This window comes from Pristis pectinata, chromosome 23, assembly GCF_009764475.1.
Source record: "Pristis pectinata isolate sPriPec2 chromosome 23, sPriPec2.1.pri, whole genome shotgun sequence".
In the NCBI taxonomy this organism is placed as follows: domain Eukaryota; kingdom Metazoa; phylum Chordata; class Chondrichthyes; order Rhinopristiformes; family Pristidae; genus Pristis; species Pristis pectinata.
In genome coordinates this window covers 28,399,232-28,420,594 of record NC_067427.1, presented here as the reverse complement: position 1 = coordinate 28,420,594, position 21,363 = coordinate 28,399,232, and the positions used below count along the sequence as shown (strand labels likewise).

Here is a 21,363-nt window from a genome sequence, read left to right as displayed (position 1 = left end):
ACAAAAGTTTCATGTGGGAGAAGTGTGAGGTCATGTACTTCAGTAAGATAAATCAAAAGGAAGATTACCTAAATGGAGGGAGACTGCAAATGAATGAAGAATGAGGGTGGGGGGCAGGGGTGGATCTAGGTGTCCTAGTACATGAATCATAAAAAGCTAGCAGGCAGGTCCACCAAGAAGTTAAGAAGACAACACATTTTGGCCTTCATTGCAAAAGGGTTGGAGTTTAAAAATAGGGAGTGTGTTGGTGAGGCCTCACCTGGAACATTGTACACAGTTTTAGTCTCCTTACCTAAAAAAGACATAATTACATCAGAGGCAGTATAAGGGAGATTCATCAGGCTAATTCTAGGAATGAGAGAGTTATTCCATCAAGACAGAGTAAATAGTTTGGGCCTGTATTTTTTGGGAGTTTAGAAGAACAAGGAGTGACCTTATTCAAACATTTAAGATCGTAAGGGGGCTTGACATTGTAGATGTTGGGATATTTCCACCAGTGGGAGAATCTTGAACAAGGGGACACAACTACAAGGGGCTGGTCATTTAAAAGTGAGGTACACAGACATTTCTTCTTGTAGAGGGTGGTGAATCTCCGGTATTCTCTGCTCTGTAGATGGTGGACAAGTGGGGCAGGATAAATATCACTTGAGTAAGTCACTCATTTTCTGCACTCTCCCCCTGCTTTGTACCCCATCTTTGCCCTCTTACAACATCCAGTATTGCATCAATAGAAAATCTCCCCTGTTAGTAGTGGGAAGACCAAAGCTATCACCTTCTTTCCTTGCAGCAAACTGTTCCTCAGCCATCTACTCCATCCCTCTTCTTTCATCCACCTGAAATGGAACCAAACTTTTTGCAACTTTTGAGATATATTTGACAAAAGGAATCAGACTGGACATTGAAAAAGTCCTGTGGCTGGCACTCTGCTGAGGGAAAGGCTGTGCTCTAGAATTGGCTAGTTATAGGCATATCTGTCAGTTAATCTAGTGTGGATGTCAGCGTTAGGTTTGCCCCATTTTGTTCAGGCATAGACCCTATGAAAACTAGCTATCACCAACACAACCTGGGAGGAAACAAGAAATACTATGACAGTGTTATGGAAATAATGTTTTTATTAAAGTTAGCTTAAAAGTTATAACAGAGCAGCTAAATGTATCAACAATCAAAACAATTTACAACATTTTGTGGAACTCCACTTATTATAAAACAGGTTAATAGTTCCATCTTAACAAATCTCTACAGGCAAGAAGTTATCTCTCAAAGAAGTTGGGGGTCTGTTGAAAAACAAAAAAAGGTTCTGAATTTGTTAAAAGTAAACTCAGATATCATAACTTGTCATGTCATACACTAAAACAGTAAACCACCATAAATCTGGCAAGCTTGGCACTTTCGTGGTATTGGACCAGCAGATTTTCTGGACCATCAGATGTTATTCTATTAATACTCCAACACCCTTTTAATTCACTTTTTATTAGATGTCACACAGTAGAATAATAATTTTTCCAGTGAGCCTGGCAAGTTTAAAGGGAGCACAGGAAGTAGGTTCACAGTAAAATTTCAAGGGAGCATGAACCTGGATGGAGGAGTGACAGATTTGAAGGTATTTACCTACAACTGATAAGTGATGCCAAGACAAAATTAACTTAAAATATTTGTGCATCTTAAATTAATATTTGCACAATTTGACTATTATTGGAGTTCTACAATTTGCGATATAGCAGAGCTGCATGCCCTGCTACGTTAAAACAACAGCAAAGACCACATCACTGAAAACTTCCTGGATCATAAGCTATGATCTTAAAGCTAAATTTGTTATGCACCTAAAAGCAAATGTTCAGAGATTCCATAATTGTCCTTAAGTTTTCAATTTGCCAGTGTGAAACAATACAGTATGAGATAAAGGGGTGAACAGTGGGATGGTTGTACATTTTACTAATGACTTTGCTTCAATAAATATTGGTAAAGTAAATAATTTATGAACTTTCACCAAAAAATGGAGCTTAATGTGCAAAAAAATCGACAAGAGTTCTATACATCATGAAAAACCTAGAAACTGTAGTGAGCACTACGGAGATAGCTAGATAGTCATAGTAGCAGCTAGGTTGTGGCCCTGCCACTGCAAACTGTAACAGTGCTGAGGGTAATGAACCTTATTCTGGGACCAAAAATGTGTCACAAGACCAAGGCTGGGGAAGAGTCACAGTCAGTAGCTGCAGATCTGATTATGGTCTGGAATAAGATTGTGGATTGTATAAGTGTTGGGGCAGAGATATGAGGGGTGTTATGAATCTATTGGAACTGAAGACCTTCGTTGAGGAGCAGAGAATTGGAGGATCTTTGGGCTGATTGGAGGGGAGATCACCGAGTTAGTGCTGAGGGGGCCAGGGCCCAGATCCATTAGAGGTTAAGAGAGGGTAGATAAGTAAGACAGAGGGAATCATGGCTTTGGCTGGTTGGAGGGGCCGGGGAAGATTGGAGGGTTGCTGTCCTCCAATCGGAACATCAGGGGAGACTGGTGGGTCATGGAGTTTAGTAACATGGAGTGTGAGGGCCAGAAAGATAAAAATGAGGGTCTTACCTCATCATAGTCATAGTCCATTGCTTTAAAGACCTAATTATCCAAGGAGTACCAAATTATGGTCACTCCTGGGACAAGTTGGTCAAATTTCCTCTAAAATGGTCCAAAAGGAGTGTTGCACAGGGAATGATGCAAGTTGATACGTACATCTGAAGTACAGAATGTGTCACATGTAAGACTATAACAAACACTGGCAAGAGCTCTGTTGAATTTCCAGAGTGACACAAAACAGCCTACATGTAGCCATTATAGCAATTCCATCTGTGTCAAGTCCTCTGAAATAAACAGTCCTACACAATCCACTGAAATATCAATATCTGGAAAAAGACCCCAGTTAAAATTTCAGTTAACAGCAGAAATTAAACTTAACTTTCAAAAGGTATACCTAGATTGCAGATCTTCAGTGTAAGGCCTGTATATTTATATACGATGTACATTTATAGCACCCTATTTGCTTGGTCTTTAAATTCAATATGCTAACAACTAAAATCATCGCAATTTTCCACCTTATACAAAATATATTCCAGCATTCAAATTAAAACAGATCCCTATTCAGTGTGAAAGGGGTCAGAAAACCTGGTGCAAAGCTTCCATCAACTCCTTATTCCCTAACTCTAGCCTGAAGCCTTGAGTTCTGTCAGTAACTTTCAGTGGGACTCTAATGTTAATGGTTCATCATAAACAGAAGATACAGGTGCTAGTCCCCAGACCTACAAATCTATTATATCCTGAAATCAGGTCAATTTTGTTATCTTTTACATTAGTTAAAAGGCAGATTAGCTTTTTATTGTTGAAAATAAAGGTAATTTTACAAAAACAAATGCTTGCCTTTAGCTCACCTTCTGCTCCTTCTCATGCTTATTTCTCCTTCTCCAACATAAGAATGGTAGGCACAGCATTGTTCTTGTCTCCCTAAAAATAAACAAAACTGTGCAAAAAAACACACTACAAAATACTAAGACTTCAGTCAGTGCATATGATCTTTTTCTAAGACTTCCCAAAATGACCTCCCAAAAGCTTTAAATGTAAAACCAAGAATGTTGGAACAAAGGGACAGTATACAAGAGGGAACAACTCAGAAGCTGCCATTTAACTAATTAACATTTAAGAATTTTTCTTCTTTTAACTACCATAAGAACATAAGAAACAGGAGCAAGAGTGGGCCAGCTGGCCCTTTCAGCCTGCTCCGCTTTCATCAAGCCCTTGGCTGGTCTTCTAACTCTGCACCAGTTTTCTGCACTATCACCATATCCTTTGATTCCCTTAATGCCCAAAAACTATCAAACAAACAACAGTCTCTAGGGTAGAAAATTCCAAAGTTCACAGCCCTCTGAGTGAAGATAGTTTTCATCTCAGTCCTATCCAACCTATCCCTTATTCTCAGACGGTGTCCCCTGGTCCCAGAATCCTCAGCTAGAGGAAACATCCTTCCTGCATCCAGCCTGTTAAACTCTAAGAATTTTGTAAGTGTTGATGAGATCGACTCTCATAATTCTAAACTCTAGAGAATACAGTCTCAGTCTATTCAATCTTTCCTCAAGAACTACTCTGGTGAATCTTTAGTAAGGAGACCAAAACAGTACACAATACTCCAGGTGAGGTCTCACCAAGGCCCTGTATGATTGCATTAAGACTTCCTTTTTTCTGCAATCAAACACACAAAAGATTAAAATATGATTTGCCCTCCCAATCTCTAATGATATCTGTGTGTTGGCCTTGTGACCTGCGTTCAAGCAGATCCAGTTCCTTTGAACATCAACTTCACCCCAATCTCTCATCATTTAACAAATACTCTGCTTTTCTGTTATACGGATGACCACACATTTTTCCTTAACAAAATTATTGATTTAGATTGTCAACAGCTGGGACCCAAGCACTAAAGTCTGCAGTGCCCCATAGAGCCCTTCAACTAAGTGCCCAATAAATAATCTCACAATGATTTCTGATAACCAATTTCTCAATCCCCATCAGTTTATCCTCACCAATTCCATGTGCTCTAACCTTGTTGATCAACCTCCTGTGTGGTACCTCATTGAAAACCTTCCAAAGATATACTTCATCCACTGCTTTCCCCTTATATTCTATTACTCACATATTCAAAGAACTCCTAACAGATTAGTCAGGCGTGAATTTCCCTTTATAAATCCACATTATTCTTTGAGCTGTTCTGTTACTTCATCTTTCATTATCAGTTCCAGCATTTGGCTTACCAATGACATTAGTCTAACAGGTCAGTAGTTCCCTCTTTTCTCTCTCCCCCTCCTTTTTTAAATAGTGGGGTTGCATTTGTTACCCAACAATCTACAATTCCAGATCTATAGAGCATACTTTTACATTTGTTTTTTTCCTCATTTTGCCCTAACAATCATGTTGTTATGTAGATGGCCGGCCACAGTTCTTTGAATGATCAGCATTGTCCTGTCATGACTCAGTAACTAGATATTTTCTTGCTTGGTGTATGGTCAATGATGCTTTTAAGCCTTGCTCACTCATTTATACATTGTACATGAAATTACAGTACTTACAGGTTAGCACTATCATCATCGTCATCAATTTCATCAAATAGCTCCTCGGAATATGCGAGGTCCATATCCAATCCCTAATTGTATGAGATTCAGAATTACATTCATTTGTTCCCTTCTTTCCTCATGTCACAAGGACATTGATAAAAAGCAAATTAATTAACTGCATTACCCTTGGCTTTGACAATTCATGGGAAATGGATTGACAGCTTTTTGTGATAAAGAACCCAATGTGGAAACAACTACAAGCCATGGGGTACATGATATAGGTTGCTTCAAAGCACCAGACTATCAGTTTACATGTATAAGTATGCTGTCTCAGCTCTTGCCTAGACACACGCAGTCTGCTGGCCTGTAGATGAAAACGTTAAAAAAAATTCAATTTGATCCCACCCTTGATACAACCATGCTTCCAGATGTGGGCTGTCCTACCTTGATATCACTCATCTTGCATTTCCTTTAAAATCCTCATCACCCACCTGCTTCTCTAGGCATCAACCTCAGCTCTTCAACTAAGTGACGTCTTTAGTGGTTCCTGAGCTCCAGTAACCTCTTTCCACTGAACTCATGTATTCCATAAACCTCTCCTTAAAATAAATGACCACAGCCCTGACCAGAGCCTATCTTGTAGCCTTTCACTCTCAGGGTGCATAATTATCAGTTTCTTGAGTGTCTCTTCTGCAAATTGAGGGGTTTGAGGATCAACCAGTGTAGATAACAATGTGTGTTGCGAATATCAAAGAACTTAGCGTGACATTTAGTTACATGTTCTCACATTTACTCAGCAGCTTTACCACTGTAACATTAGTGGTAACCTGAATTTCCTATCACTAACATGGAGTGATGTAAAAGTGAAGAAGTGGGTCCAGGAACCATGAAATGCATTGGAGTTTAGACCTCTAAGAGTCAAAAACAAAATCAATTCTGCATTTTTATAGTGGATATTGAATCCCAAGAGTCAAGGTGTCAAGGCAACAACCTTTCCCTCAATGACAGCAAAACGAAGGAACTGTCATTGACTTCAGGAAGTGGGGTATAGCACGTCCCTGTGTGTATCAATGGCACTGAGGTGGAGATGGTTGAGAGCTTCAAATTCCTAGGTGAGAGCTTCTATTTGTCCTGATCCAGCCACTTCGACCCTACAGCCAAGAAAGCGCACCAGCGCCTCTACTTCCTCAGAAGGCTAAGGAAATTCGGCATGTCCTCAATGACCCTAATTTTTATAGATGCACCATAGAAAGCATCGTATCCGGATGCCTCACAGCTTGGTATAGCAACTGTTCTGTCCAAGACCACAAGAAACTGCAGAGTTGTGAGCGCAGGCCAGTCCATCACGCAAACCAGTCTCCCCTCCATTGACTCCTTCTACACTTTCCGCTGCCTCAGGAAGGCAGGTAACGTAGTCAAGGGCCCCTCCCACCCCAGTCATTCACTTTTCTCCCCTCGGTCAGAAGATACAAGAGCTTGACAGCATGTACCACCAGACTCTAGGACAGCTTCTATTCCACTGTTATCAGACTCTTGAATGGACCTCATACACTAAAAGATGAACCTTTGAACTCTTGATCCTCAGTTTACCTTGTCATGGCCCATGCATTGCAGTGCAAGTTTGTTTACCTGCACTGCAATTTCCCTGCAACTGCAACACTATATTCTGCATTGTTTTCTTTTTACCACCTTGACGTAATTATGTATGGCATAATCTAGATGGATAACAAGCAAAACAAAAGCTTTTCACTGTACCTCAGTACATGTGACAATAATAACCCAATACCATGTCACACTGGTGCAAGATGCTATCTTGTAAAGCTTACCTGATAGTGCTCCAGAGTAAATTTAGTTTGTTGATTCTTGTAGTCAATCTGTATTAAAACAAAAGAGTAGTTCATTTTGAGTGGATGGATGGAACTATAATCCGTACCAGATATCAAGACCACAAAACACAGGAGCAGAATTAGGCCATTCGGCCCATCGAGTCTGCTCCACCATTCAATCATGGCTGATTTATTTTTCCTTCTCTACCCTTTTGATATTCGGTAGGTTTCAAAGAGATCCCCCCTCATCCTTCTAAACTCCAGCAAGTACAGGCACAGAGCTATCAAATGCCCCTCACGTTAACCCTTTCATACCCAGGACCATTCTCGTAAACCGCCTCTGGGCCCACTCCAACACCAGCACATTCTTCCTTAGATATGGGGCCCAAAACTGCTCACAGTACTCCAAATGTGGTCTGACCAACACCTTATAAAGCCTCAGCATTACATCCTTGCTTTTATATTCTAGCCCTCTCGAAATGAATGCTAACATTGCATCTGCCACTTCTTTGCTCATTCTCCCAACCTGTCCAAGTCCTTCTGCAGACTCCGTGCTTTGTCAACACTACCTGCCCCTCCACCTATCTTTGTATCATCCGCAAACTTGGCCATAAAGCCATCAACTCTGTCATGCAGATCATTAACATATAACATGAAAAGTAGCGGACCCAACACCAACCCCTGGGGAAGACCACTAGTCACCGGCAGCCAACCAGAAAAGGCCCCCTTTATTCCCACACTTTACCTTCTGCCAGTCAGCCAGTTTTCTATCCATGCTAGTACCTTTCCTGTAATACCATAGGATCCTATCTTGTTTAGCAGCCTCATGTGTGGCACCTTGTCAAAAGCCTTCTGAATATCAAGTATAAAGTCAAGACATGTATCAGAAAAGGAAATATAAAAAGAAAATTAAAAGAAAGCACATAAATCGAGGTACTCCTTCCAGAAGATGAAACTAAGTTAAGTTAGGCATTTCAGATAAGCAATGGCAAGTTTTTCTTCTAGCAACACAATATAGAGAAAGAATTTTAAAATGAACACTGAAAAATTATAAATACAGAGTGCACATACAATGATTTATTGATCATCTCGTTTGCAGACATGTTAATAAGAGCCATCTATTAAAATCCTAACTGCCTTTGCCATGGTTAAATTATATTAGTATAGTTACTCAGCCTTATCCTTCACCACAAGTTTCATTTCTTCCTCTGCACAATATGACTATGTAAAAAGAAACTTAGTTATTAAAATAGTCATAAATAATTTTTTATACTATCTGCTAAGTTTTGCAATTTAAGCCCAAAATAACATAGATCTGTGATGGACTTACGTGGAATGAACAAACATTATAGCACGACTTCTGTTTCAAGCTTTAAGGTACATAACCAATGCTAATGCCTCTTATCCACACTGCAAAGAGCCATTCAGTTCAATTCAGACATACTTCAACGATCCAAACTCTGATCAGTCGATATTGTTTTAATTTGAAGTAAACAGGTGAACTCAGGTACGATAGTGCAGTGCTCAAGTTATTGGACCATTAGTCAGAAATCTGGAACACTAACTGTCATATTTCCTTACCACACAGACCTGATGGACCAAAAGGTCTCCTTTGTTGGCTCATAGAAAGCAATCCCATTCTTACTTTCCTGTAATCTACACTCTCACACATGCTAACATTCCCTTGATTTTCCTGTTATCCACTGGCACTGAGTGCAATTTACAGTGGCCAACTAACTTACCAATCAGCACATTTTTAAGAAGTGGGAGCACCAAAGGGAAACCCACGTGGTCACAGGGAGAATGTGCGAATTCCACACAAACAACATAGAAGAGAATGAAGAATCGATAGCTGGAGTTGTAAGGCAGCTACACTACTTCCACTGTGCTGATCCAGGGTGCGAGTTTGAATCCTATTAAGGCAGCCATGGAACTTAAATTCAAGTTATTAGATACATTTGGAATCTTTAAAGTAAGAGCCTAGCCTCAGTACAATGTTGTTAAAAACCAATCTGATTCACTGATGTCCTTCAGGAGAGAACATCTGCCATCCTTGTTCAGTCAAGCCTATATATGGATACAGACAAGCAACGTGGTTAACTCCTAACTCCAGCCCAGTTCAGGAGTAATGTTGCATGCGACGCAAGGCTGGCATTCCACATCCCATGAACAAATAAATAAAAAAAGGTCAAAGTTTTCTGAAAGCTGAAAAGAATGAAGCTATAAATGAGCAGGTCTTAAAATAAACACCAAGATGGACGGTTACCTTTCTTTTTGATTTAGTGAAAGAATATTCAAATGACTCCATGCTTCCAATCTGAAAGAGAGAAGTAATGTCAATCTTTTTAAAATTAGGAAATTCTATTTTTCTTTAAAATGGAACTTCACTGGTTGAATCCTTAAAAAATTTCTGTCCACAGATGTTACGAACCAGCAACAAAAGAAACACACTGTGTCATGATTCAGTGTTAAAAACTACTTTTATTAATAGCTACTCATGATAATAAGAAAAATAAAAGTAAAAATGTTAGAATATTAGAAGTAAAAATGTTAAACCTTAAACATTAACCCCAAAACTAAACTATAGTGTGCGTGTGGCAAATTCCCAAACTCCAAGTCCAGGAATGGTCTTAAAATTCCAGTTAGCAAGCCGTAAGGTGAAACATGAGCAAAAGCTTCTTCAACAACCACTGTTGTCTGAAGATAAAACGTTGATGTAGAGAGAACTGAGAGAGTAATTACAAAATCCAAATGTTCCATCAATAAACCCAAACGACACCTCAGTGTTTACTCGGTAGTGACTTCCTCACCCTGAAAAGCATCCAATCGTGGCCGTCCACACAAATACCTGTTCCTTCTACAGGTCAACAACAAAGTGAACTCCACTGCGTCGTTCCAAAGTATCTGCCACCCCAAAAGCATCGAGATGTGGCCGTCCACACAAACACCTGTTTCCCTCCATAGGTTAACGACAAAGTGGACTCCACCAGATTACTCCAAAAATCCAAATGTGGATTGTAATGACAGACACAATTATGTTTCCCATGCATCGATAGAGAAACTAACAGGCTGGTGTCTCTCGCTCTCTTCTCCCCCCCTCTCTCTCTCCTCTGACTGACTCAACTGACTTCATCAACAACGTCCTTCATCTTCTGTTGATCTAAGCATGCCACACACACACACTATGCCCTATCTTAAAGGGACATTCACCAATAGTAACCTAGTAACACAGGTAAATAGGTAACACAGATCAAACTTTGCCCAACTTTTAAAAATCCAGTAAACAGTCTACAAATCAGATTGCTCCTAAATTGGAAAAACTAAATTTGCACTGTTCTCCCAATTAATTCATGCTGGTGCATGTTGGATTTTGGTCCTTGTCATCATGATCCTTGTGAAACTAATTCCCAAATACTGTTATGAATGTGTAAGAAGCTGTGGAGAAGAGGAAGTATACCCCAACTCTCAGATTCAGAACTCAGCATCATGGCTGAAGAGGTGAAGTCAGGACCCATGTTCTCTGTGCCAGGAGCTTCCAGAAGGGTCTCTAGAGCAGAGATGAAATGCAAATGGCAGAAGCTGATCACAGTGAAAACCTTCAGGAGGAAGGGTGTCCAAACCTGGGAGAAGTGCAGTAAGGAATTCCAGGACCATACAAGATGTGCCAGGTTTAGTACTCAGACACTTTTTGAGCTGTCCTTCATTAATGTTCACTTTAAACACAACCACATAGATACCTACCACAGGTATTTCTCCAACTGCCCTTTAAAGATCACCATGATCCTATGCCTTAACACACACAATTATATAATCAAACGTACCCTGGCAATTCCCCTTTGCCTTCCAGGATACAGTTGTCCACAACAGACACCTGAAGCAACAAACAGAAGCTGGCACTTCAACTCGCAAAACCTCAGCAGGCTGGTGGAGACCCATCCTCCTCCTCCTACTGAGTAGGAAGGTGACTTAGGCCACAGTCCCTGATAAAAACCAGGTTAGCAAGCATTGTCTAGACCTTAACTTTACCCCTTTCCATTAATAGTTTAACGATATCTATTTTTATGTATGCTGGTCATTCTGTCTTAAAGATGCAATCAAGAATACAAACACACTTCACTTTCCCCTATCATTACAGCTTTTAAGGAAATATCCTATCCAGCAAATCCCACTTTGACCCAACCCTTTGTGCATGTGACAGAACCTGGAAAAGGGTGTCTGAGTCTGGTGTTGGGCATGCAAATGGAGCTAACTGAGTACAAGGAAACTGGAAAGTAAACCAATGTCAGTGTCCATTCTCAGGCTGAAATAAGTGAGAAATGTATCTGCTGTGCCAGCTACTTAGAATGTACATTGGTACTATCCCAAATGGCTCAGATTCAGAAACAAGAAGGGGATGGTCATTCTGATGGGATTATATTATAGGCCCCCCAGTAGTCAGTGGGAATTGGAGATGTAGAAATATTGCAGCTAATTGTAAACATGACAGGGTAGTACTAGTGGGAGTTTTTAACTTCCCTAATATTGACTGGGACAACCATAGTGTAAAGAGCTTGGATGGAATGAAATTTGTGAAGTGTGTCCAAGGAAACTTCCTTTATGAATACATAGAGGGACCTACTAGAAAGGGTGCAACACTAGACCTCCTCCTGGGGAATGAGGTAGGGCAGGTGGTAGAAGTGTCTGTCAGCAAGCACTTTGGGTCCAGTGACTATAATTCTATTAATTTTAAAATAGTTACGGAGAAGAATAAGACTGGTTCACAGGTTAAGATCCTGAACTGGGGAAGAGCAAATTTTGGAGCCATTAGGTGGGATCTTGGAGAAGTTGAGTGCAAGGGAAATGAGTGTTCGCCAAGTGGGAGGCCTTTAAAAGTACGATGTCAAGAGTTCAGGGCTCTTGGCAGGTTTTGGGAACCCTGGCTGACGAGAGATATTGAGGTTCTGGATAGAAAAAGAGGGAGCATACACTGCGAGTAAGCAATTGGAAACTAGTGAATCTCTTGATGATTACAAGTGTAGGAGTGCAAAAAGAGGATATGAGAAGGATAAAAATGGCACATTTCTGGAATGAGCTGCCAGAAAAGTGGTTGAGGCAGGCACATTAACAACATTTAAAAGCCATCTAGATAGGTACATGGATAGGAGGGATTTGGAGGGCTTTGGCCAAACGCAGGCATGATAGGACTAGCTTGCTGGGCAACAATGTCAGCATGGACGATTTTGGCTGAAGGGCCTGTTTCTATGCTGTGCGACTCAATGACATAGAAGCCTGCAGGAACTGCAATTCAAAATCTATGCCACATTGTCCAACCTGTCTGTCAGAATATAAATAATGTCAAGAAGCAAGGCAGTGTCAAAAGTACATCACTTGTAGATATAAAAGCAAAGATGTAATGTGGAGGCTTATAAGGTATTGGTCAAACCACATTTGGAGTATTGTGAGCAGTTTTGGGCCCATATCTAAGGAGGGATGCGCTGGCATTGGAGAGGGTCCAGAGGAGGTTTACAAGAATGATCCAGGGAATGAAAGGGTTAACTCATGAGCGAGCATTTGATGGCTCTGTGCCTGTACTCACTGGAGTTTAGAAGGATAGGGGGTGGCGAAATCTCACTGAAACCTACCAAATATTGAAAGGCCTGGATAGAGTGGATGTGGAGAGGATGTCTCCGGTAGTGGGAGAGTCTAGGACCAGAGGGCACAGCCTCAGAATAGAAGGACATCCTTTTAGAACAGAGATGAGGAGTAATTTCTTTAGCCAGAGGATGGTGAATCTGTGGAATTCATTGCCACAGACAGCTGTGGAGGCAAGTCATTGGGTATATTAAAGCCGGGGTTGATAGGTTCTTGATTAGTAAGGGCGTCAAAGGTTATGGGGTGAAGGCAGGATAATGGGTTTGAGAGGGAAAAATAAATCAGCCATGATCAAACGGCAGAGCAGACTCAAAGAGCCGAATGGCCTAATTCTGCTCCTATGTCTTGTGTCTTACTTCTAGTTTGGAAGTCGTGCCCACTTCAACACCAAGTAGCGTAGCCACTTCCATGCTGCTGTAGAAATCCTGTCATCCAAGCCGCACTTGTGGCTTGTCAGTAGTTTTTAAATTAGATTCTTTTTCTTTTAAATGTTTTGACCAATGCAATAAAGAGCAAGTTTTACTTTTTAGGAAGGGAATAAAAAATGAGAACAGTGGAGATTTGAGGAAACATTCTAACACACCAGCTGTGCCTCTACCCAGGATCTTAGTAGTATACATTATAAATAATAGTCATATTTTTTAATGCACTATTTGCAAATAGAAGATATTGCTCTGCAAATAGCTTTTATTACATGCTGATTTGTATCACCAGCACAATCTGCCACAAGCCTGCATCCAGCGATCCTTTCTAACACAGTATGCTTGCTGCACACAGTATTTATAAAGTTATTTTTGTAGAAATTCTTTATCATATAAAAACCTCTTATTTAAGACCTTTCACATCCTCCTAATATTCCAAAGAACTTCTAAGCCAAAGAATTGCTTCTGAAGTATAATCTGCCATATTTTGTAGTTATATGGTATGCTATATCTATGGCTATCTTCTAGGATTTAATTAAAATATTTCTTCATATCTTAACAGTTGAATCAATAAAAATGCAATTCTGCCACCAAAAATCTGCCAAATATATTGTTTAGGAAAGCGATATTTTTGAGTGTAAACTTTAAATGCTGAATAACCCTATCTCCTTATTCTTCTACTACTATCTTCTTTGCTGATTTTTGCCCTCCAACCCACCATCCTCTTTACTCTTCCGATTTGTGCTGTGATATGATTTCTTTAGTAGCTTATCCAAATTACATTTCTTGTTTGCACGAGTTATTTATTGCATGTGGAATGTTACTAATCTGTTTATCATTGACTTCCTTCTCTAATATGAAGGAGAGGCAGTCTGAAGGTGCTCACAGGTGCGTATAAGTAAAAACTTGGTTATCCGCAGTGCCAAGGACTTGCTATATGCTGGTACATGGCACATTAGTAGAACCACTGCCCCACAGTGAGAAAGACCTGGATTCACTCCTGACCTTGAGTGCTGGACATCCCAAAATCCTGGTTTGGTAGGTTAATTAGCCATTGTAAATCACCCTAGTATATAGCAGAGTGGTAGAAACTGGAAGAATTCATGAGAATATAAAAAAAAGGGATTAATGTAGGATTACCATAAATGGGTGTTTGATGGTTGGTGCAGAGTTGATGGGGTGAAAGGCCTGTTTCTGTGTTGTATCTCTCTCTATGACTGAGTGGATTAAGGACAATGTGTTGCTTGCATGGAGGCACAGGCAAAGGCATCACAAAGCCCTCATATCTCACAGACTTGTGTCATTCTACTTGGAACTTTGCTTGATGTCACCCAGGAGCAGATTGTGTTCTGCATTGGCAAAGACCTGCAGCCTGGAGAACAGTTGCCACCAGGAAGCAGATTACTCCCATGCAGAGACGGCTTGTGCTTGTACAGATCTAGAGACTTCGATGACAACTGCACAATCAAGATCAGCAGATACACTGACCTTTATTTCTGGTCCTGGGAGAATTCCACTGGCAATGTTGAGTGTGGAAGTGCTGTCCTCCCTCAGGATGCTGGTGAACATTCATCGTGTTCACCTGCAGTCCAACCAACTGAAAGGAAGTAATCTTCCACCAGCTTGGCTTCATGCATTTTGAGAGCATCATGTAGAAGTTGTAGGAATACGTGGGAGGCTGTCACTAAGAACAAATATACTACAATATTAAAGTTAATTAAGATCTTTTGTCTTTATTCTTCTAGTGTCACCACTTCAATGAAAAGTGCAGATAGATGACTAGGGATCTTCCAGAAGACACAGCACTGCATGTTTGAATGGTCTTTGTGCAACCTTTATTGTTCACTTATTTTCGAATAAGCTTGAAAGCAGATGGACTGTGGAGGCAAACCCACAGTCTGTCATTGTATGCAAGTTCTATTTCACTATATACAAATTTTTGAAGGACCTTGCCATTAACCTTGACAAGAAAATGGAATTTTGGGGATAAATAAGCATGTAAAGTGATCATTACAGAATACACCACTGTTATTCAAGTTGTATGATCTATGCAAGTTCTTATTACCCTTTATTCTGTCAATGGTCGTTTCCTTGTAGACTTGGCCTTGGTCTTTTAGTAAGTTTTTCTTGGAAGTCAAATGTAGTCAACTAAATGGAGATCCAAAAGAGAAGGCATTCTAAAGGCAATGCGATCAGCAGATCTACCACAGAAAATGGTTTCTTTACTGAGCATTGTGCTCAGCACTGACTTAACTGAAATAAGTACAGACCTAAAGCCTTCCATGATTAATCAGAACTGAGATTGGTAGTTGTATGGATGGTAGTCTCTGCTGAGAAAACCTCAAATCATAACTCAGTAAAGAAACTACTTGATTGGAAGGAATTATTTCTCTGGGAATGCAGACAAACCTTCATAAGCGCAGATGCTGATAAAGCTGTCTGGTATTGACTTACTGGGTATTTGGTTGTTTGTATAAACAGGAAGCCCTTGAACCTACTCCATCATTCAACAAGATCTTGAATGATCTACCTCAAGAATTACTTCCCTGCTCTATCCTACCTCCTTTAATATCCAGAAACCTATTGAGCTCCATTTTCACGGCAGACAATGACAGTCTCCACAACCAACCTTCTGAATGAAAATTTTCTTCTCATTTTAGACCTACCCCTTATTTTGTGACAGTGAACCAAATTCTAAATACACAAGAGAAAACATCATCCCCTAATCAACACAATCAAGACCTCTTATACTCAAATCCTCCTGTAATAAAGGCCAACATACTGTATACCTTCCTAAATGCTTGCTACACCTGAAAACTTACTTTCATTAATTTGTATAGGACATCCAGGTCCCTTTGAACACATTTCAATCTCTCACCATTTGAAAAATACTCTGCCTTTCTATATTTTCTATCAAAAGGCATGACCACATTATATTCCCATCTCCTCATCCATTCACTTAGTCTATGTATCCTAAACCTCTCAATTTTCTACATAACCCAATCATCCAGTTTTGTATTATCAGCAAACCAAGATTTATTACATTTTGTAATTTTGAAGACTTTAGTCCCTTGCTTGCTGTCTCACCCTGAAACCAAAACATTAAATTGCAAATTTCTGTTTCTTCCTTTTTCTTCTTCATCACCAGGTACACTTGGGTGGACAGACTTATCCCAAATATTTTAATCAATTAAATAGCAGGCATCTTACTTTCCTATGGAGAATTGCAGCCTTTACTCAAGCTGCAATTTGCTAGATGGGGTACATATAATTAAAGGAAAACCAAATGTTCAAATCCAGAATGAAAGACAGCAATAGGTATGAGTGATTTATTATTGCATTGTATTTACCTGTCCAAGATGTTCAGGTTTTGCAGCTACTTCCATCTTTTTGTATGTTTGATCCACCTGGAAAAAATGGTTTCCTGTAACTGTGATATTTTGGCCCAATGTACTTAACATTTATGCAAAAAATTTTTGATCTTCACACTGGACTAGGATAAACTCATCAGAATATTAAGCTGTGCAATGCGATGCGATTTCTAATTTTGGGGAAGAGGTCTTTCTTCCTCCCCATTCAGCCTTTACTTTCTATGAATAAGATAATTCATACAATCTACAGTAGAATGTGTCAACTATATCTTCATTTTTTGTCTTTAATAAAACCCAATTTCCCATGAGCGCAAGATGATAAACTCTGGTACTTCACATGCCTAATGTTAGCTTAGCTAGTGAGTGTTAACTTAACAATGCCATGCAGCTCAGGACGATATCACACTTTGTATTAACTCCTGGAACTCTTTCTGTATATTCAGGCTGAAAGTGCAAAATAACTCCAAGTTAAAATGAAGTATACGGTTAGCTTAAAAATGTTCATGTTGGCACATTTTGGTTAGGCACCTGCAAGCGGGGCAAAAGCAAAGGCCACTAATATTTGTTCTATTCTAGATAGACAATTTGTTAAACAATGTAAAACAAAACTTCAATTTATATGGCACCTTTCAAGACAGGTTGCAGCAAAACGATTCAGAATGAAGTACCAATACATATAAGAATTCTAGGAACAGGTACTCCTGCACTGGGCCCATTAATAGTTGCACAGATTCAATTACGAAGAGCTAGCAGCTCATCATTCTGCATTTATTTCCTCAGGGGACACGTTACCATGTCAGAGAAGTTAATCCAAGAACAAAATATGAAAATAGTCTTTAAGTAGAGCCTACAACTCTAAGTGGAATATTTCAATCTACGTTAGGCAATGAATGATGTTCATTGATAGACCAAGTTGGATACTGTATTCCATTTTCTGAAAACAGTAATGATTTAAAATAATTGGCCACTAATACACTTACAAGAACTGCAGAGCATAAAATAATAAAAAAAGACAGGGAAACTAACGCTAAAGAAGTTTTTTTAAAACAGTATGTTAGGAACCAACTACCAGATGGCATTGAGGAAGTCAATGGAACTGAAATCAGATGATTTCTCAATGGTTGGGAAAGGTGGCACATGTGGAATGAATCAAAAGTGCTTCTATTCTTGAAACTCCATCATCTACCAGATTAACATTTAGACAATGAAAGTAAAAATTACCTCTCACCTACAAGGAATTTGTTTCATTTGGACTTTTCTAATCAAAAGGACCATGGAGGCTCAGCATATTGAAGAGAGATCAAAAGATTTTTATACCACAGGAATCAAGAAATTATGGTTAGCACAGGAAAGTGAGGATGAAATAAAAGATCAACCATGTTACAGAAAGACAGCAGGCACAAGGGGCCTGCTTTCCAAATGACAAGTCTTAAACCTTGTGTAGGAAATCATTGGATTTTAACATTAGCAAACTATAAGTAAAATTTATATAATTTGTAGTAAATCATAACAATCTCTGAAGTAAATCATGACCAACCTCTTTGTTAGTATCAAAATATTCTGAATGGAAGACATTTCTTCCTGCCTGTGAATATATTTATATAAAGCACATTAGTATTTTAAAATATCTGAAAATTATAAATTGAGTAAACCAGAAATTAAACTCAGTTTTAATTTAGTAAATTGTAGTTTGTGTGATCAGTGATAGGCCAGATGGCCTTTCTCTCACCATGCTTTTGCACATCCATCCATATAGATTAACTTGGGAATTATCCAAAGTACCTTGTATGACTGATTTTATTTTGATCTGGACAGTAATAATTTGGCCATGAAAATTCATTTCAGATTTTAATTATTTGATTGTAATTATTTCAGGTTTCCAAAAATCAAAGCAGAATGCAATTTTTTCCCCAATTCCTTCATTTTGTTTCACCGTATTACCCTGAAATATTAATTTAGGTTAGGTGAAAAGCAAAAATAAATTCCATGGGTGAATACTACCCAACTTACATACCAGCAAAGTGCTCTAGGTGTTTTTTTTACTTCACATTTGGTTAGACACTGGACAAAGTTCCAGGCTATGCAAGGACTTACCAAAGTCTCCTCCATTACCTCAGACCCTGCATTTGTTCCTTGATTCACCTGATTAAGTCAAATAAGAATCATTTAGTAAAATATAATAACACGCAAGACAATTACCTGTTATGAACTTTCCTGAGCTAATCTCCAGATAGGCGAGTACTGCAGACAAAAACTTCTGACGACAAAGTCACACTTAGATTAGTAAGTCTTCAGATGACAAAAATTGGCAGAGTTGTGGATAGTGAGGAAGGCTGTTGAAGGATTCAGCAGCGTATAGACCAGTTGGAAATGTGGGCAGAAAAATGGCAGATTTATCTCTAATATTAGTCTCTAAACCCCAGTTGAAGTGTAGCAATTTAAAGGTTATACAATTATACTTTGTTTCATTCATGGTTCTCTTAATGACATATTGTCTACCAAAACATCTGAAGAATTGATTGTGGTTACCTACTGAGATGCTTTCTAAGTTGTAGCTTGTAAATTCTGGAAGATGAGCAAACATGCAAGCAGCGAGATGAAAGCAAAATGTAGTAACAAACAATTTATTAGCCTGTCTAACAAATGCACAATCAGGATGCAAGGACAGCAAACAAAAACATTTCCTCACAGTATCAGTAGGCAATGAAGTGAGCCACTCAGTCTTGGAAGGTGCAAGCCTTCTCAGTACTGTCGGAGCTGCATACATCTTGAAATTGTTAATGGTATAAAGGCTTTGGGAAGTTAAGAGATGAGGGACTGAATACCCAGCCTCTGATATGCTCCTGTAGCTACAATATTTTATGTGGCTGATCAAGTTTCTGGTCAATGGTGTCAATTCAGGACATTACCTTTGCGAATCCCACAACTTCAAATGTCAATGAATATCAAGAGCAAGTTATTAGATTCTTTCTTTGTTGGAAATTGTCATTTCTTGCTGTTGAGTGGATTCCAGTGTTGTAACTTCATTGGAATACTTGGAAAAAGACTTAATCCAGGATCGCAAGTATCAGTGCAATAGCCAGAAGGTTGTCTGCTCTCATTGTATCCCAGTATTCTCACGCATTTTTGTTTTGCAAACACAGCAAATCAAATTGGCACAATATTGGATTCCATTATTGTGGGCATCTCAGAAGGGAGAGATGGATCAACCACTTGGTACTTCTGGTTGAACATGACAGCAAACGCTTCAGCCTCGTCTTTGAAACTCAAGCTGGGTCTTCACGTAGTTGAGTACGAGGACGTTCTTGGAGACTTCTCCCCCCCATTAGCTGTTTAATTGTCCTCCACTATTCATGACTTTGATCTCATCAATTGGCTGTGCATCATTAGCTCTGCAAATTCACTGGATCATAGAATAGAATAGCACAGCACAGAAACAGGCCCTTCAGGCCAAGATGTTTGTGTCATTCATGATGCCAGTCCTACTCTTCCCATCGGCCTTCACATGGCATATATCCCTACATTCCCTGCCTGTTCATGCGCCTGTCTAAATGCCTCTTATAAGTTTCTATCATATCTGCTTTTCACCACTTTCCTGGTAATATATTCCAGGCACTTACCACTGTGTAAAGAAAAACTTTCCCCCCTCACCTTAAATTATGCCTTCTAATATTTAACATTTTCTCCCTGGGAAAACTGAGTATGTACCATATCCATGCCCCTTATAATTTTATACACTTCCATCAGACTCCAAAGCTCCTCAGCCTCCAACACTCCATTTCAAGTTTGTCCAACCTTTCCTAATAGCTAATATTCTAAACCAGGCAACATTTCTGCATCTGCAGAATCTCTTGCATCTCCAACATACTGGTGACCCTCTGCACCCTCTCTAAAGTCTCCAGATGTGTAACACAGTAACCAGAACTGCACATATTACTCTAAATGTGGCCTAAACAAAGTTTTATACAGTTGCAACACAACTTACTGACTTTTATACTTAACATCCTAACTGATGAAGGCAAGTATGGTGAATGCCTTCATTACCAACCTATTTACTTGTGTTGCCACTTTCAGGGAGATACGGGGTTGGACCCCAAGATCCCCCTGTACATCAATGTTCCTAAAGGTCTGCCATTTACTGTATGATCTCCCAATGTGCAACACCTCACATTTGTTCGCATTAAATTGCATCTGCCATTTCTCTGCCCACATTTCCAACTGGTCTATATCCTGCTGCATCCTTTGACAATCTTCCTCACAATCCATAACTCCACCAATTTTTGCAGCCTCTGCAAACTTACTAATAGCCCACCTACATTTCCATCCAAATTATTTACATACATCACAAAAACAGTATGCTATTTTTGCTGCTAGCTTGCATGTAGTTATAATTTTGGCAAGTTTGCTCCTCATTTTTAGGTACACATTGTTCTCCTCCCAGCATGTCTTTCTTATTCAACCAAGATTGGTCCTCTGACTTGACTGAAATGGTAAAGTGAGGGATATACCTAGCCACAAGAATATATTCTGGTGAAAATTGAGGAACAGCATTTTCATAGGGTTTAGCACAGTCTACCTGGGTGAAGTGAAAAGGGAATAAGAAGTAGGGTCAAATGGGAGAGAAGGGATAAAGAGTCTTACCAGTTTACCAACAGTCACTGTTGGGCTAAGGTAGTCATTTTCCAAAATTAACCCTTCCTTTCCTTCCACCACAAGTTCTTCAAAACCTCGATCTTTAATATTTGACTTTTCAGCTCTAGAAACAGAACTACATTCATTATACAGGCCATCTGTGGTTTATAAACTGGTTCTGTTTTTACAGACATCCATAAGTTGATTTTGTCCACGAGTCGTAAAATACACAAAATCACTTGATACGGTAACCATACCTCCACAGCATTGCAGTGGATGTTGCAAATTAGGGCCAATTTGCATGAATATTTACTTATCGTCTTCTGCTGCCTTGTTACAATGGTCCAGAAGAATCAGAATGTCCCATGCTCATGGCTGGTTTTGATGGGGTTG

The 21,363-nt window shown here is 39.5% G+C and overlaps 1 protein-coding gene across 1 annotated transcript in view; it reads right to left on the bottom strand.

The window, feature by feature from the left end:
• Positions 1 to 1,156: 1,156 nt before the first annotated feature.
• The window catches only part of LOC127582189 (uncharacterized), a 32,545-nt gene continuing 12,338 nt past the window's right edge, over positions 1,157 to 21,363 (bottom strand). The window contains exons 4-13 of the mRNA XM_052037263.1: positions 20,980 to 21,094; positions 18,433 to 18,480; positions 17,876 to 17,923; positions 16,318 to 16,374; positions 9,181 to 9,231; positions 8,087 to 8,135; positions 6,915 to 6,964; positions 5,104 to 5,177; positions 3,418 to 3,490; positions 1,157 to 1,274 (exon numbers count right to left, since the gene is read on the bottom strand). Coding sequence (XP_051893223.1) covers positions 1,251 to 1,274; positions 3,418 to 3,490; positions 5,104 to 5,177; positions 6,915 to 6,964; positions 8,087 to 8,135; positions 9,181 to 9,231; positions 16,318 to 16,374; positions 17,876 to 17,923; positions 18,433 to 18,480; positions 20,980 to 21,094 — 589 coding nt within the window. The 3' untranslated portion in view covers positions 1,157 to 1,250. The remainder of the gene's footprint in view (positions 1,275 to 3,417; positions 3,491 to 5,103; positions 5,178 to 6,914; positions 6,965 to 8,086; positions 8,136 to 9,180; positions 9,232 to 16,317; positions 16,375 to 17,875; positions 17,924 to 18,432; positions 18,481 to 20,979; positions 21,095 to 21,363) is intronic.